Raw genomic sequence first — 15,807 nt, 5'->3', positions numbered from 1 at the left:
TTTGTTTGTTTTTTATTTACAAATTTCAGTCACTTAAACCAAATTTTAATCACGCTGCCTACCCCTGCAGCCTGCATTCATGTGCCTTCTCCCCTCCCTCTTAAAATTCTACCACATCTACTTCAAAGCAGATTAGGCTGTATCTGAGTACTGATATGCATGAATAGGTAGTATATTCACTACATGTTAGACTTGAAATTACTAAGTATATCCCTTTTATGTCAATTCGGCTACATTCCCAATCTACAGCACTGATGAAGTATTTCATACAATGAATGTACTGTCATTCTTTCATCCAGAATGCTACTGCCAAACAAAAATGTCAGGGATGAAAAAACTGCTATTCTTTGTGCCACATTGTGTTCAGAGTATTTTTACTTCCAAGTAACACAGAACCGAACACCTTCTTTTTAAAGCAGGAAAACTAAAAATCAGTATTTGTATCACAGCAATTTGACTGTTTTGAGAATTCTTATTCTCAAAATATATTTAAAACATACAGATAGTTCTCACCAAGCTAAGAGAAGCAGCACCACGAACAATAAAGCAGAATCTGAATGATCCAGCTTTGCAGCTCCACGGACAATTCTGCAGCTGCCACAGCAACCAGCAGAGGAGCCAGCCAAGAGACCAGACAGGCAGCCAAAGAAGAGGTCAAGGCTTGGGAACCAGAACTTGGCATGGGGGTCTTACAGCTGTCAGAGATGCTCAGTGAGAGAAGTCACTGTTCTCTACACTTCTTGCAAGTAAAAGGAAAAAAAACAAAAACAACACCAACAAATCTACAGCCATTAAAAGCCAAGACAGTGCTGAAAGGAGATACATGCCACCATTTGTTTTGTCACAGCATTGCGATAGCGAGACACTGTGCCAAATGGAAGAGTATTACATGTACAGAAATACAATTCTGTAGTGGTACAGACTGTTAGATCTCCAAACAGATGGCTTCCTCTGCAAAAGAAATATCAATGAACAAAATGGAAATAAAAATTAGAGGACTATTTTTTTTTCCTGTGATTTTCAGTGGGAGTAACGAGGAAGATTGTTTCGCTTTTTAAAAAGTTATATTTTTTCTTTTTCTTCTTACACCAAACTTTCCTTTAAATTCCCCATTGCATAACTACACCAGCAAAAACTCTGGTATATAATCAACAAGTTACACAAAAATTATTTTTAAACTCTATCTACAGAGAACTGAGAAAATGCGAAGCTGTGTTTTCTACATTATTTCATACCTGTTAATCACAGGCTCAAATTTAAGACTCGCTAAACAAAATTTGCAGGACATCTACACAAAAGAACAGAATCAGACCAACTTTTTGCAAAAGTTGAAGTTAAAAGCATATGCATGCAAAACCCCTAAGCTAGTAGCAGCTTTCAAGAAAGCTGTCTCTACAGATTCTGTGCTGACAAGCCAAGTAACTGCCAAATAATGCTTAAAAACAAAAGAAAGGCTCCTAGAAAGTGCCAATAGAAATGCTATATGCTGCCTTTATGATTCAGGCTCTATGAACAGAAAAAAAAAGATATTTGCACTGAGATTCTCACAGGCCCTTGAATGATGCACATTCCGTATTAAGCAGATTCCCAAGGAAGTCTCCTGCTTGTTAGCACAGACTGCAAAGATGAATAAAAGTTCATCTGTGATCAAAAGCAAAAGAAAAGAAGAAACGACCATAATGCAACCGATGTAAAAAATGCACAGCTATATTAAAGAGGTTCTTTAAACATAGTTCAAATAAATGACAAAACTCTTTGAAAAAAAATTTGGGTAAAGACTTTTTTCCTTCAGTCTTGTCTTATTCTATAATCAGCATCTATGTCTAGCTGTAGATTGAGATATAATCTCTCATTTCATTTTCTGAATCTAGAAAAACCAGCAATATCAAATTCCTAGTTCATAACATTCTTAACTCTGTAGTCTGTTATCTATTTCTTCAATGTCACACTTCTGTATGTCTTCTCTGTTCTTGGATCACAGGAATCTCCAGATGCAATGCAAGCTTCTCAAGAACACTTTTCACTTATACAAATAAGACCTCTAGTGGTTGAATTTCGAATTTCTAGTTACCTCTCCTCCAAGATAAAATCTTATTGTCATAGTCCCTCCCAACTAGAGTTCAGCCACTGAAGGCATATCTGCAGAGCCCTTTTGAAAGCCATCCATTCAAGGTGATGAACTTACTTTATCATAAGCCTGAGTGCATGGCTTAGTTGTTAACTCCACGGATAGAAACTTAACCAACAAAGAATAGGACTGGTGCAAAAGTAGGTACATGAAACCTAGAAAAATAATTTCACATCTACTACATCACAGAATTCTACAGATTTTAAGAATATTTAAGGCATATGCACAGATAATGAAGTCCACCACACCAACATTTAATCGTAACCCTCTGACTACCAAAATCATTCCAAAAGCGAATGCTCATTTTCTTTTCATTCCAATCCACTGGGTTTTCTTGCTCTTCCTTATGTACACTTACTCTAGTTTTAAACTCTGGTCAGCGACTTGAAAACAGAAACACCACCAACTCTGGCCTGTGATTGTGGCAGTGATTTGCATTTGGATTGGTAAAGTGCTGCCTACGCATCAGAAATTTGATCTCAAATAGCAAATCCACTTCAAATATTATCAGACCTGAAACTGTCAAACCCCTTAAATACTATGTTGCCACAGAACACCAGCATACTATAAAACATCTGAACTTTAGATTAGCAAGTATGGGTAAAGTCCTCCGATCCACACACTTCTTCCTTTAATGCAGCAATCCAGCAAATTGCTATTCTGCTAACAATGGTCCAAAGGAATTGTGCACGCAAAAAGAAAGAACAGCTTTTAAAATTGATAGCTCACCACGGTTTCTTTTCATAGTTCAGTCATCCTGAATTGGTACACATTTGTACATATGCAGCAGTTCTAATGAAACTGAGTAACTCGTGTTTGGCCACATTTAGAGATTTTGCTTTATTTTTAATGACTCAGCAGCTCACTGACAGCACCTTGGTGCTTTTGCAATCTCATATGCTGTTAGAATGAAGGAGACAATGCCGAAAAATTTAACTTGCCACCCTTCACAAAACACTCCTTAAGTAAAAAAACACTTCAAATCTTCCTGTTTTGAGCAGAGGTCACCACAGGAAACTGTGGCTCACCATCAGTCTATCAGGTAGAATATAAAATGAAGACTTCTTCAGAAATGCCAACAAAATTCTGGCAACACAAGAACCAAGTAATTAGCTTTCTAGCCTACATAAACATTTTGTGTAATTTCTACCTTTCATGCACACGTTTTAACACACACTTGCCTTGATATAACATAATTGTTTATCATAGAGAAAACACAGTTTTCTGATGAAAAATAGAGTGTACAGGAGCAGAATAAGAATGTTGTACATTTGAGTACCATCTTGACAGAGACAACCGAGGCCTGAGGCAGAAACCCAAACACTGGGTAGTCCTCTCAGGCTCTTCACAGTTTCAACACTGATTTTCCAGATGTAGCTACAATTCTGCAAGGCTAAGAGCACTACAAAGGTACATCTGACAAAGGATACTTTTAGCTATAGATGGTAGTAGGCACAAGGAATTTAAAAGATATATTCATATTAAATCTTGACTTTATGACAAAAATAATCTAAGCTATCACTGCATGTTGCATATTATATATGCATAAGAACATGGCTGCACAGCAGAACTGCATTAATGTTACCGTACCACAGCAAAATCTCTAGACAATGTTCTAATGCAAAATGACAGGTCAGGAGGCTTCTTTTGTTTGAAAGAGAGATAGGAAAGTTGTTACGTCTTCTACCAAACCTAAAAAAAAAAAACAAAAAAAACATACAATGCAACTTTTTATGTATTAGCCACAATTACTTTGTGGGATCAAAAGAAGTATCTGTATCACTTCATAGCTTCTAAGATGATGTACCCATCTCTTGTTGCATCTCTGCAGCTCAGACGTTTTCAGAGGCAAGCTGAGCAATGATATGGCTGCAGTTCTTAATACAATGTGACACTGAAAGGAAGATGCAATCTCTTCTCCTTTTTCTTCAGCATTTGTATTACAAAGGCAATTCTAGTAAATAGCTTCCCTGGCTAACATTTGAGAAATGTATCATACAGTTGTATGTACTTTGACACTTCAGAACACATTTTACAACATACAGCTTTTGACTCACTGCTGTACTTGTTTTATTATTTTCATTATTATTTTATTTAAACTGAGTAACTCAGATTAATCTATGACTGTGGAGGGGGCAGAGAAAAGCAGCCTGCCATTAATGTTACTCACTCCACCTTCAGAAACAAGGACAAAAGGAGGGAGGGAGGAGATTTGCAGAAAGAATGGTACAAAGCCCAACTGACAGCATACTCAGAACTCATAATTTCAACTACACCAATAAAAAGACCATGGTGTGGTCAGAGAAATGCAGTCACTGCTATCTAGGAAATCAGCAGTTACATTTTGTGCTCTCATGTGGGGCTCTCAAGCTATGCATTTAAACCAAACCCAAAGTCATAAAAAGGCAGAACCACTTATATCTTGTAACATACCCATACTTAGGAAGACCAATTAACGAACTTATTAACATAATGATACCAGTGTCACTTTTCAATCTGCAATCCTCATGAGGAGGAATAGGGCCACATAGCATTTTTACTACCTGATGCACTTTTGACTCTGTTTGCAGACAGAACTTGAAAGTAATTTTAGTCTCTTACAATTACAGAGAGAAAAATCAAAGCGCTTACAAAAACACTTTATAAGCTGTGTACTGGATTATTTCCTCACATGTAAGGGGTTAACCCTCAAATTGTCCCTATAAACACACTGTAGTATGTTTTATAAGAATTTAATAAGAATAATAAGAATGTAATAGGTATTTCCCCAAATTAGGTACTTAAATTGGCATGGAAACCACTGGAAAGACATTATTATTTCTCTATTTCTCTTGCTTGCCCTGTAGCTCCTATTATAGCATAGAAATAAAGCAGAACTTCCAAATGCAACCAGTGTTAGACTAAACTAATACCTCAACTTTTCCAACTTACTGTTCTTCAGGGTGCATTAATACTATATCTGTTACCAACTACTTCGGGTACAGACATCTTTTTAAAAAAAAAAATGAAGCTTTTAAGAAACTAGAAAAGCAAGAAACTGATTTGAGATCAGTAACTTATTTGATAATATATAACTGTAAAAAATTAAACATTTATTTTAATGACCTTTATTCCCTTTTCACCTAATCTCAAAACAATTTCCACACAAATTTGGAACAGTTATGAACTCCTGAACAAAAACCTGAGGTGCAGATAAGCTCAAGTACTGCAAACAGCATAAGATAACATTTCAAGTTGAATAATAGACGCCCTCATGTTTGATATTGGTTTATCTGTAATCCCCATAACACACCCACAGTCGTACACACTCACTTTATATCTTATGACAAACTATCTGACTAAAACTAACCTTGATCAAACACATTATGGTTATGAATTCTCAGCAGCTTCTAACTGAATCTCCTTTGTAGGAATTCAGCCTAGAGATTCAGCCGATGATAGGCACACATTAGCAGTCTCTCATGACATCAAAAGCACCATTCAAGGCACTGAAATAGAAAGCAGCAGCATACCAGGCTCCTTGCACACTGCCACAGTTAATGAAAAATCCCTCTGAAATTTTACACATCACACCACTAATTTCTGATCAGAAGAGTGACGTTCTGGATTGACACTTCCTTCCAGCGTAAGATAAAGACTCAGTGCAAAAATAAAGTAATTAAACCCCACTTCTGACATTTACCTTATGCCATGACTCATGATCAACTTCAGTGTGCATTCAATAAAACATTTGCATAGAGAATATTTTTAAAAGTCTGCATACAACAGCTTTTCAGTCCAGTGCTGCACTGTCTTACAGTATTTAAGTTCCAGAATCAGTTTTCAGTTAACCCTGTCAGGTGGTTCTCAGCACTTAAGAGAAACCCAGTAAACAACAGACCAACCATAACAAAACCAACCAACCAAATGAAAGAGATTTAATTTTATTTCTTTTTAATACTACTACAGTTTAAAAAAGCAAATGATGCTTTTGAACTACTTCTGAGGTGTGGGGGAAAATATAGCACATTTTTAATAAAAGACTGGAAGAGATTGGATAACTCCTGCTGCATTTTTCCAATAAATGACTAATTACATTTACTGTACTGTTACAGCTGTGTAACAAAGCCAGTAAAACTAATACGAAAGTAGATCTTAACACTCTAGATCACAGACCGTTAGTAGTTATTGTAGAAAATAACGCATAAAAGCAAATTATTTCAGAAAGCAAATTATTCCAGAAGTTTCTAGATGGAAAATATACAAGCCAAAGTATCACATCATTTAAGACACTCTGAAGAGAGATGTCTGTATTTAACAGACAACACAGAGGCTCCAACACAAGGTTGACTGGATTTCTCCTGCCATTTGGAGACATTTCTATTCAACTTCTGTTCTCTATTACTTCTCCAATTACAGCTGCAAAACCTGCATTTACTACCTTGGCGTTCCCCTACCTGCTTAGAGTCACCCATTTTTACTCTCAGTAACCTTGAAGATACAAATGACAAATTGGATTTATCCTCAAATGGTACACAGAGGCTTCTTTTATCTCTTTCTTTATTTTAAACTAAGGGCCTCCTTAGACCAAAGAGTTTCATAAAACTTTGGAAATGGGAAGAGCATCACAATCTCAGGAAAGGGAAGGCTTGTAACAAAAATAATACCTAAAAAATGCTATTGCAAACTGCATCACAGATGTATGGGAATATGGTTTCTAGATCCTATAGCTGTAAGTACTCCCTAGCAGATGCTACCATCCAGGCTTTTTCTGACAGTTATGAATATCACGTTTGCAAAAAGTTATTTAAATAGTTTAACTGAATAAATTATACATTATTTACAAAACAATTCAGCTTCATGAAATACTAAACCAACCTTTGGGATAGCTGTAAAGCCACATGGCTCTGAATGTTCATACTCCATTTTGTCATTAAGTAATTAATAAACAATCAAGTGGAAGGTAGACAATGAATATTAATAGGTGTTAACTTGTCTTTAGTTTGACAGTCCCAACTGCAAGCTAGGAAGCCAAACATCCTGATCAGGCTTGAGCTGAAAGAGATATTTACACATGAAAGGAAACCTCTTTGTGGGCAATATTAATTTAAGTGGGCTTTAAAGAGATCTGATTCTTATGAGTTGTTTAAAATGTCTTGTAATTGTCTCCAAAGATCTGCTCGCTATTCATACTGCCTTTTGAAGTTGCCTTATTTTGGCAACCGTACACAATCCCAGCAGGAATGGAAAAATATATTCCTATTCAGTCTTCTCCTGTTACTTGTCCAGGTTGACACTTCTGAAGCACAGTTAGCACAATGAAGGAATACGCTCTCTTTCTGGAAGACTTCCCAAAGTATGTTCAGTCAGCCTTTCTATTATAGGTATGGCTTAAAAATACAGTATGAACTACCAAATGATGTTAAATTCATGAGGAAGCGCAATTCCAGAAGACACTCATGTCTGCTGAAATTAGTGAAGGAATCCCCACGTATTAAAATGTTGCTGCAATCCTTCTGGAAATTTCATGTCTTTTAGCTGAGTAGCACCTCATACCTTTTGCAGCCTCCTGTTTGTGCTCCCACCTGGCTGACAGCAAGAGAAGAGGATTCTCGTTTTGCTACTGTTGCTTCTCCTAAGAAGAGTTCTTAGAGTACATCCTATGGCACTGATTTCTCAACCTCTACTATCACGTCACACCCACACTGGCAGCATCTAATTTAGAATTACAAACCCTTACATGGAAAAACACAACTGAAAAAAAAAGAGCAGAGAAAAGCTAGAAAAATCCAGGGTAGAACTTACACGCATGGCAATGACTTATAAAGGTAGGATATATTAACAGTACTTGTCTAAATTAACTAGCTTTTAACTATAAAATAATTAAAGTTCCTTTGAAAAAAAGGATACACCATTGTATAAATGCATTGCACGCTTCCATACACAGGTCTGGCTATGTCATCTTCAGTCATGAGAAAACCATAAAAAGGTTCACACCACAAATCAACAAAGCGTGGGAACTAATTCCAAGGAAACACGACTACACAGTTAGCTATACAAATACAACCTTCCTTTGTCCTCTGTTGTAATCTGGCCTAGATAAATCAATGATCTGACCCAGCTTTGCTATTTTTTTGCACATACTGCTTGATCAATCCTTTGGAAAAAAAATCTGTTTTTTCTTAAAAAAAAATAAAATAAAATAAAAATAAAAAAGCAACTGGACCTTTGCGAATAAATAGATGTTAATATGCATTTTCATTTCTAGAATACTAGAATGCTAGGAAATACAACCAGCACCTACAAACTCACAGAGGTCTAGGAACTTTATTCATGTTTACTTTCATTTATTTTGCTATTAATTGAAAACAAACAAACAAACAAACAAAAAACTCCAATCCAACAATAACAATAAAAGCTACACAAGATGGCAATAAAAAGAACTGTGATAAAGTTTGATTTTGGAACTAAAAATATTTTGTACATGTACAGCCTGCAAAATTGTCATTTTTTTTTTACCTCATTGATACAGTTGCAGGAATTTGGTTCAGCAGTAGGCATTTTATAGAATTTTAAATAGACAAATCTCAAGGAAGAAGGATTTATAGAAGTTGAACCTTTCACTGAGGTGAGAAAAAAAATCTGAGAAGCAATCTGTTCCACTCTTAAAAGAATATTAACATATCTAAAATATTTGACATCTTCACTTTCAAACTAAACCTACAATTCCATCAACCTCATGAAAAGTACAATTTATAGAAATCACACCGAAATTTGAGTTTATCTTTAGTCTCTGAATGTTGTCAAACTGAAGGATCAGTACACTTCGTTTTTATATAACCTTCAGAAACCTCCAGCTGTTGTTTACAACCAGCGCTACACTGCATCTTCCAATAACTTTTCACATGATTTCAGCTTGAAATTTAAACATCAAAAAGCTATTTTATGGCTCAGAATTGCAAATCTATGAATAAATTGACTTGCAGTGGCTTACCTATAAGTCTAATATAAAATACAAAAATCAAATGACCATTTTGTAAACTATTAAAAATGAAAGCATATTTTCTTTTTTTAAAGAAGACTCTTAGATTTGATTTCCTATGCATATTAAGCCGTTTGCTGCTGAGGAATTCTCAAATGGAAATAATATGTTAATTAAAATCACCAGTGGCTTGGATTAACCTTTTTTTAACACGCAGAATTGGTAACAACACAGACTTATTTTGCGTATGTACACGTCAATGAACCAAGTAATTTAATAATTTATATGAAGTACATTTTTCCATTAGTCTTTCTACATCTTCCTATTTCCATCACAATGGCAGGCACAGATGGGTGCTGGTTAGAATATCTGTGTTACTAGAATAAAACGTTGGATGAGTACACTTACTAAGTACTTTCCTAAAAAAGATCTGTAAAGCTATCAGTAAGTTTTATATCTTATCATTAAACATTTCAGAAAAAGAACCATATATACAGCTTTCCAATTAATATTTATTCATCAGAAATAATCATTTTTTCTACAGTTAACTTCTTTACATCAAATCAAACTGTCAGTCAGAAATTAATTTAATCCACATATCAAATACTTATCAGTAAACAGTACTTATATTTGTACCTGAAAACTGACAAACTACTCAGGCTGCAAATGAAGTAGCAGTATTCCAACTTGACACTATAAATGAAATACCCTCAAGCATATACACATGCAAGCAAATATGCATTACCGGTATGAAAAGGCTATGCTGCCACAGGAAAGCAGAAGCAGATGGATAAGCAAATACCTGAAGACTATTGCTGAAAAGTTTCAGCAGTAAGAAAGCTAAGTGTTGTCCATGCGTCTTCAAAATTGATCATTAATTTTCTCTGATTAAAGAGCAAACGCAGTGAGGACAAAGAAAGAACCCAATGCAACTGACAGGAAGTTCCAAGGAGATAAGCACAAACAAAGCCACTGGAAATCCAGAGGAAGCCAAGAGGAGGGCCACCAAGCTTACAGGGCTGAAGAACCTAACGCATGAAGGAGGATGAAGGAACTGGCTTTGCTCAACTTAGAAAAGAGAAGGCTTTGGGTGGGAGGGAGGATCTAACCACAATCTTCCTCTACACCTAACAGGTAGTTTTAGAGAAGGCAGAGCTGCTCTCTTCACAAGGGTGTGCAGTAAAAGCACAAGAAGCCATGGGCCACAAGCTGCCTCAGAGGGTTTTTGTTTTGCTATAAGAAAAAAACATATTTTCCATACGAACAATCAAATATTGGAAGAGGTTTCCCAGATAAGTATGGACTTTCCCTCACGGGAAGCATTCAAGTTTTAGCTTAGCTACGTTATCTAGGTTCCTGCTTTCACCAGAACATTGTGCCAAATAACCCTGAGGTCCCTTCCAATACAGCTCACTACGTGATTCCCCTTGTGACACTACAGCTCCTGTATTTTAAACTAGAATCTGTCACAAACATAGAAATGATTTAGAAAAAAAAATGCAGAGCTGTTTCGCTGTTAGAATTCCACTAATGTCAATGGATATACACCTGTACACACACCAGTGCAGCACTTTTCTCTCCGCTTCTTTTTTTCCAATTTCTTTACTATATGAAGTTGGCCATTTTACACAGCTGCTGAATCCCAACCTCCTGAATCCCCCACAAAAAGAAGCTATTTGCTTCATTAGTGTGGAAGGCTCCAATACAGAACCATGCCTCAGTCACAACCTGCCATAATGCCATCCACATAATTTAGTTTTTAAAAAAATATGTCATCCAGTACAGTCTCTTAAAATAAATAAATAAATAAATAACTTTTTAAAAATCAGCTTTCACAGAATCACAGGGGTTGGAAGAGACCTGAAGAGGCCATCGAGTCCAACCTCCCTGCAAAGGCAGGTACCCTGCAGTAAGTCACACAGGTAGGCATCCAGACAGGTCTTGAACATCTCCACAGAAGGAGACTCTACAAAATCAAATCCCTACGGCCCAAACGTTTATTAAGCCATGTTTGCTACAAATACCCTAGCCCTATCCTTACACTATGGTACTCACTTTTATCTATACCAGAAGTAATTATATTCTTCCTAAAATAGTATTTGTAAACTATAAGGTCAGATCTTATATTACAGCTATCAAAATAGCCCTCTGTTACTCTTCAGCATTTCCATACTCATCCACAAATGCCTCTGTGTGATGTAGAACATCCTGACTGCATTCACTTCTGCATAAAAGTTTACCATTCGAGTGCTGGATACAAAATGAGTAACTATGGGAGTTTAGGATACACTGGTGTAAATATTTTACAGACACTGTTTCCAAACACTCCTACTGGTGGATCATTTAAACCAAAAACAAAAAACAACCACTCTATTGCTAAGTGTTGGACATGTAACTGATTTCTGAACTCAGCTTTCAGAGTAGACCTGAAAGCAGTTTCATTAACATTCTTCTTTCTAATTTAGACTCATACATTTTAAGTAGTTATCAAGAAGAAAGTTCCATGACATTCATTTTCAAAGAAAAAAAACAAAAGTGCTGCTGAACTGAGGTTATACCTTGTTTTTAACCTTGCTTTTTACTTTGCACAGCTGGTTCACAAAGAAAATACGTACCTATGGTAGAGCATGAAGACCTAGCCCAACTATATGACTTAACTCTTTTAGAAGAATGATAATAAGGGCCTACTGTTTCCTACTTTAAGAACATATATCTACTTCTTTGTTTGAAAACTGCACTTGCTTCACTCACTTAGCATGCATCCATACGTAAAAGAGGGGAGTTTCATGATTCTGCTCCAGGTTCAAACTATGTTGCCATGGAAGCAGATGTTGGATTGATGAAAATAGGTCAACTGTTCAAAAAGGAAAAATCACTGTTCTAATTCTTCAATATTATTAAATATTATTATTTTAATGCTTACTATTATTTAATACCAACTGCATATTGATTTATTGTATTTAATTAGCACTTGTTTTGGTGATATAATATGATTTATAATTAATTGTATTTAATTAGCACTTGCTTTGGTGATATAATATGTATGCCCATAAAATGTAGGTAGTAGTAGATTTAGCATTGTTAATAAAAAATTATTTTTGCATAAACCTATAAGGGCTTGGTATAGAATGCTTAAGAGACTATCAAACATTCTTCTTCACATCTGTACTAAATGATGTCAAATCTTGCCACGTAAACACATTTTCATTTCATATTAGTACCATTGTTAGTAAACACTAACATTTTTAGGAATAAAATAAAATTCAGGTCATTGTTACCATCGATGCTTTGCTTGGTAGAACAACACTTTCTCTGTTTAGCTTTGCATCAAACCAGGTATAAATATTCAACTGGAGTCTCAATGACTTAAACCTGATAAAAAACATTTAATGACAGCTAAGATTTAAGTAGGTTACCCCATCCACTGAACACGTGAAAGGTACATAACCTACAAAAGTAAGTTTCTTGTATTCCTTAACATTTTCACACTGCCTGCCAAACCGTTGTCAACAGAGCACAAATACACCGCAGAATTCTCACCTCCATCTGCAGCAAACACCAGAAAGTAAAATAACTCTATCATTCTTCTGCACAAAATCTCTAGTAAGTGATCTAAAACGCTCTTGTGTTGACAACCTGGCACATGCAACAAAATTTGTTCCTACCCTGATACTGATGTGCTTAAAAAGCACCAGGTTTGTATTAGAGGCCTTGTGTAACGTATTCTGTTTCTGCATTGTTTTTACAAGTAATATGCACGACAATCATTAATAAATACAGCAAAGGTGTGTGGGAATAGTGTTAATAACATCAGATTTGTGTTGCTTTTCTAGGTTAGGAATCTTCCTCTAGATGAAGCAAGATTTACAGGACAGACTCTGTGGTGCTAAAGTTCCACACATTTAATCCAGCAGAAACCTACAGCACTGCTGTAAAGGGCAACACTGCCTTCCATACAGCACTGTTTCTGTCCTTCTCCCTTTCACCAGTGAACTGGATCAGACAGCTTCTGTCAAATCAGTTCCCTGATCTGATTCATCATGCACCAGATATAAGAAAATGCCAATGTAACAGATAAAATAGATTCCCAGGAAGATAAGGCAAAAATATACCCATCTCCTTAAGCTACCAAAAATCATGCTGCTGATTAAACTGATTGCAGTCCCACATCATCCAGTCATTCTCCCTTCCTTCCTCTATCTTTTGAGCTCAGTGTTCTAACTTGAAATATCTTTAATGTAAATTCTGTTAAAAATTATTACTATAACTGAGAACACATCTGTCTACACAATGGAAACTGCCTTCAAGAGAAGGAAAAATTATTCTTGTTGGATTCACTGTTGTAATTTTACATATAGAAATAGATATTTAGAATGTCTTTCACTTTGGAGACCTCTTCCGAACACTGTACCTGGTGTTACAAAACTTCTTGCAGAACTGTATGACCCGTGCTACTCTGACTCTTCAGAAAACAAACCTGTGAAAGTGTGAAATTCTGATCACTGCAAGTCTGTCCCTCAGGAGACTGCAAAAGTATTAAATTTCAAATGCAACAGTTCTGGAATTGTTTATAACCAACAATATTTAAAAAGTCACATGGCTTGTTAGGCTGCAGATTTCTTTTGTCTGGTATTTCTCAGACAATGAATAGTTTATAACAACACAAAAACTGAAGAAATTAAAGCAGCACACTTTGAAGTATTAAGCACACTGGGTACTTACGATTAAAACCTTTTTTTTAAATATATCCTTTATAACAAGTGCACTGTGAAGTACTAATAAGGAAATGAAGAGAAAAGTTGACTTCTCTATGACCAAATAGCTGCCTTTTCTCTCTGGGTCATCTAGCACTACCCTCCATTTGTCCCTTCATACAAGTGTAGTTTGCTCTAGATGAGTAGTCTTGTCCAAATTGTTTCTTCAAATGGCAAGAACATTCTTGCCATTTCTCCTTTCAGGATTAATTTATCTTTTCAAACTCTTCATTTATTCCTTTATTTGTTTTATTCTCTTTTCCATATGATTTATAGATAATGTGTTTGAGATGCTCTGTTTAAAGGAAATTCCAAGAGCTACCTAATTAAAGCATAGGAATTGCACAATGGTACAGGATCACACATAAGCAGAATTCAAACTGAGAGAGAAAAAATGCTGGTATTCTCCTATGGCCTATCAAGAGACAGAGGCCTGCTCAAAGACCAAATGGACATTAAAACTTCCCTCTGGTTACATTCAGTCACACAGTTTTTGTAACATAACCTCTCTAGAGATACCTTCTAAATGAACTAATCTGAATGCTGCATTTAAATTGTCAAATTAGTTCAAACATTTCACTGAGCCTAAAGCAAATGTTCACACATGCATAATAGAAAAATGTATCAGGTTGTAGGTAGACTCAAACTTCAGTCAAACAGTTGACATGTGATTAAGATCTAGAGTTAACTGCAAACTTTAAGCAAGCACGTAACTTACTGCATAACCCACAACGTCTGTAACAACAACACAGAAGTAATACAGAGGCTACACCTCTACAAGGCAATTCAACAACTGTACACAAACACAGAAAAATAGCCTACATTCCTAAAAGTTAAAAAACATCGTTTTTAAATTGAAATAATAGAAAGATACATAAGGACAACGATCTGCAATCTGTTAAGATGTAAAATGGTCAGTCATTTGCCTGAAAAGAAACTCGAGTGTTTACTACATAGAATTAGGAAAACGTAAAACTGAAATGGTCTTACAATCACTAGGACTTAGTTCTTATACATACATGTTTCAGATAAGTCATTATGGGAAACATTCACAAAGATGAAGAATGTATTGCAGAAGTATAGCGACAACATTCACAGTACACGAAAACACAGAAAATAAAAAGCAAGGTTTTAACACTTACTTCGCAGGGAAAGCTTTCAAGTCCTTTTAAAATAAGCAGATTTTTTATCTACTTACTGGCATAATTTCCACTGTTCTTCATGTTGTTTCCTACTAAAACATATATCTGAACTCTATTTGAAGTCAGACTTACCTCTACCAATGCCACAGTCAGAACAAGATCCATTTTTGAGTCTGGGAAAAGGGCATTCACTTGTGGAGACATTCCAATCAGTATGCAGTTAGTAACTACTGATATTACACTCATAGTTTCAAAAGCCAACTGAAATAAGACACAAACACATTCACAGTTATGACCATTATCTCTGATTTACCAGTCCCCAAAGTGCTCTATAAAATTTCTCCCTCTCCACGAAATCCTCAGAAGAGTCATTATTTTGTTTTATTTTTTTTCCTCTCCATCTTTTGACTTCTATAATGTAGACTGGCTTGGCAAGTCATCTACACTATGTCAACCATAAAAACAGGCAACAACACAACCATAACAAGGTTTGTAATACCACAAAGCACACCTGGCAACCCTGAATTTTTCTGTAATTTAATGTATCTGTGTGTGTATGTGTATTTAAAGACCAGTAACATCCTAGATGGAGGCAATATCAAATAACCTCCCGAAAGAATTCAGAATAATCCTCAAGTTAAAAAAGAAATTAAACAAAAAACATGGTCAGGAAAGCAATCCTAACCTTGGTACCTTCATGACTCAACGTGAACACACAAAAGACTGTGTATCCTTCTACTCTTGAACACATATTTCTTTCAAAATAAAAGAAAAAAGGCAAAACTAGAGGAACTAACTGTCCCAGCACTCTGGTTTTGTTTT

The 15,807-nt window shown here is 35.7% G+C and overlaps 1 protein-coding gene across 2 annotated transcripts in view; it reads right to left on the bottom strand.

The window, feature by feature from the left end:
- ANO10 (anoctamin 10) overlaps window positions 1–15,807 on the bottom strand; it is a 118,680-nt gene that overhangs the window by 87,686 nt on the left and 15,187 nt on the right. For both annotated transcript variants that reach the window (XM_003207213.3, XM_031553951.1), the window contains exon 10: window positions 15,118–15,246. In XM_003207213.3, the coding sequence (XP_003207261.1) occupies window positions 15,118–15,246 (129 nt within the window). The remainder of the gene's footprint in view (window positions 1–15,117; window positions 15,247–15,807) is intronic.

The sequence above is a fragment of the Meleagris gallopavo genome, chromosome 6 (genome assembly GCF_000146605.3).
Source record: "Meleagris gallopavo isolate NT-WF06-2002-E0010 breed Aviagen turkey brand Nicholas breeding stock chromosome 6, Turkey_5.1, whole genome shotgun sequence".
Taxonomy (NCBI): Eukaryota; Metazoa; Chordata; class Aves; order Galliformes; family Phasianidae; genus Meleagris; species Meleagris gallopavo.
The sequence above is the reverse complement of the archived record's forward strand: the minus strand, read 5'-3'. Positions and strand labels throughout refer to the sequence as shown.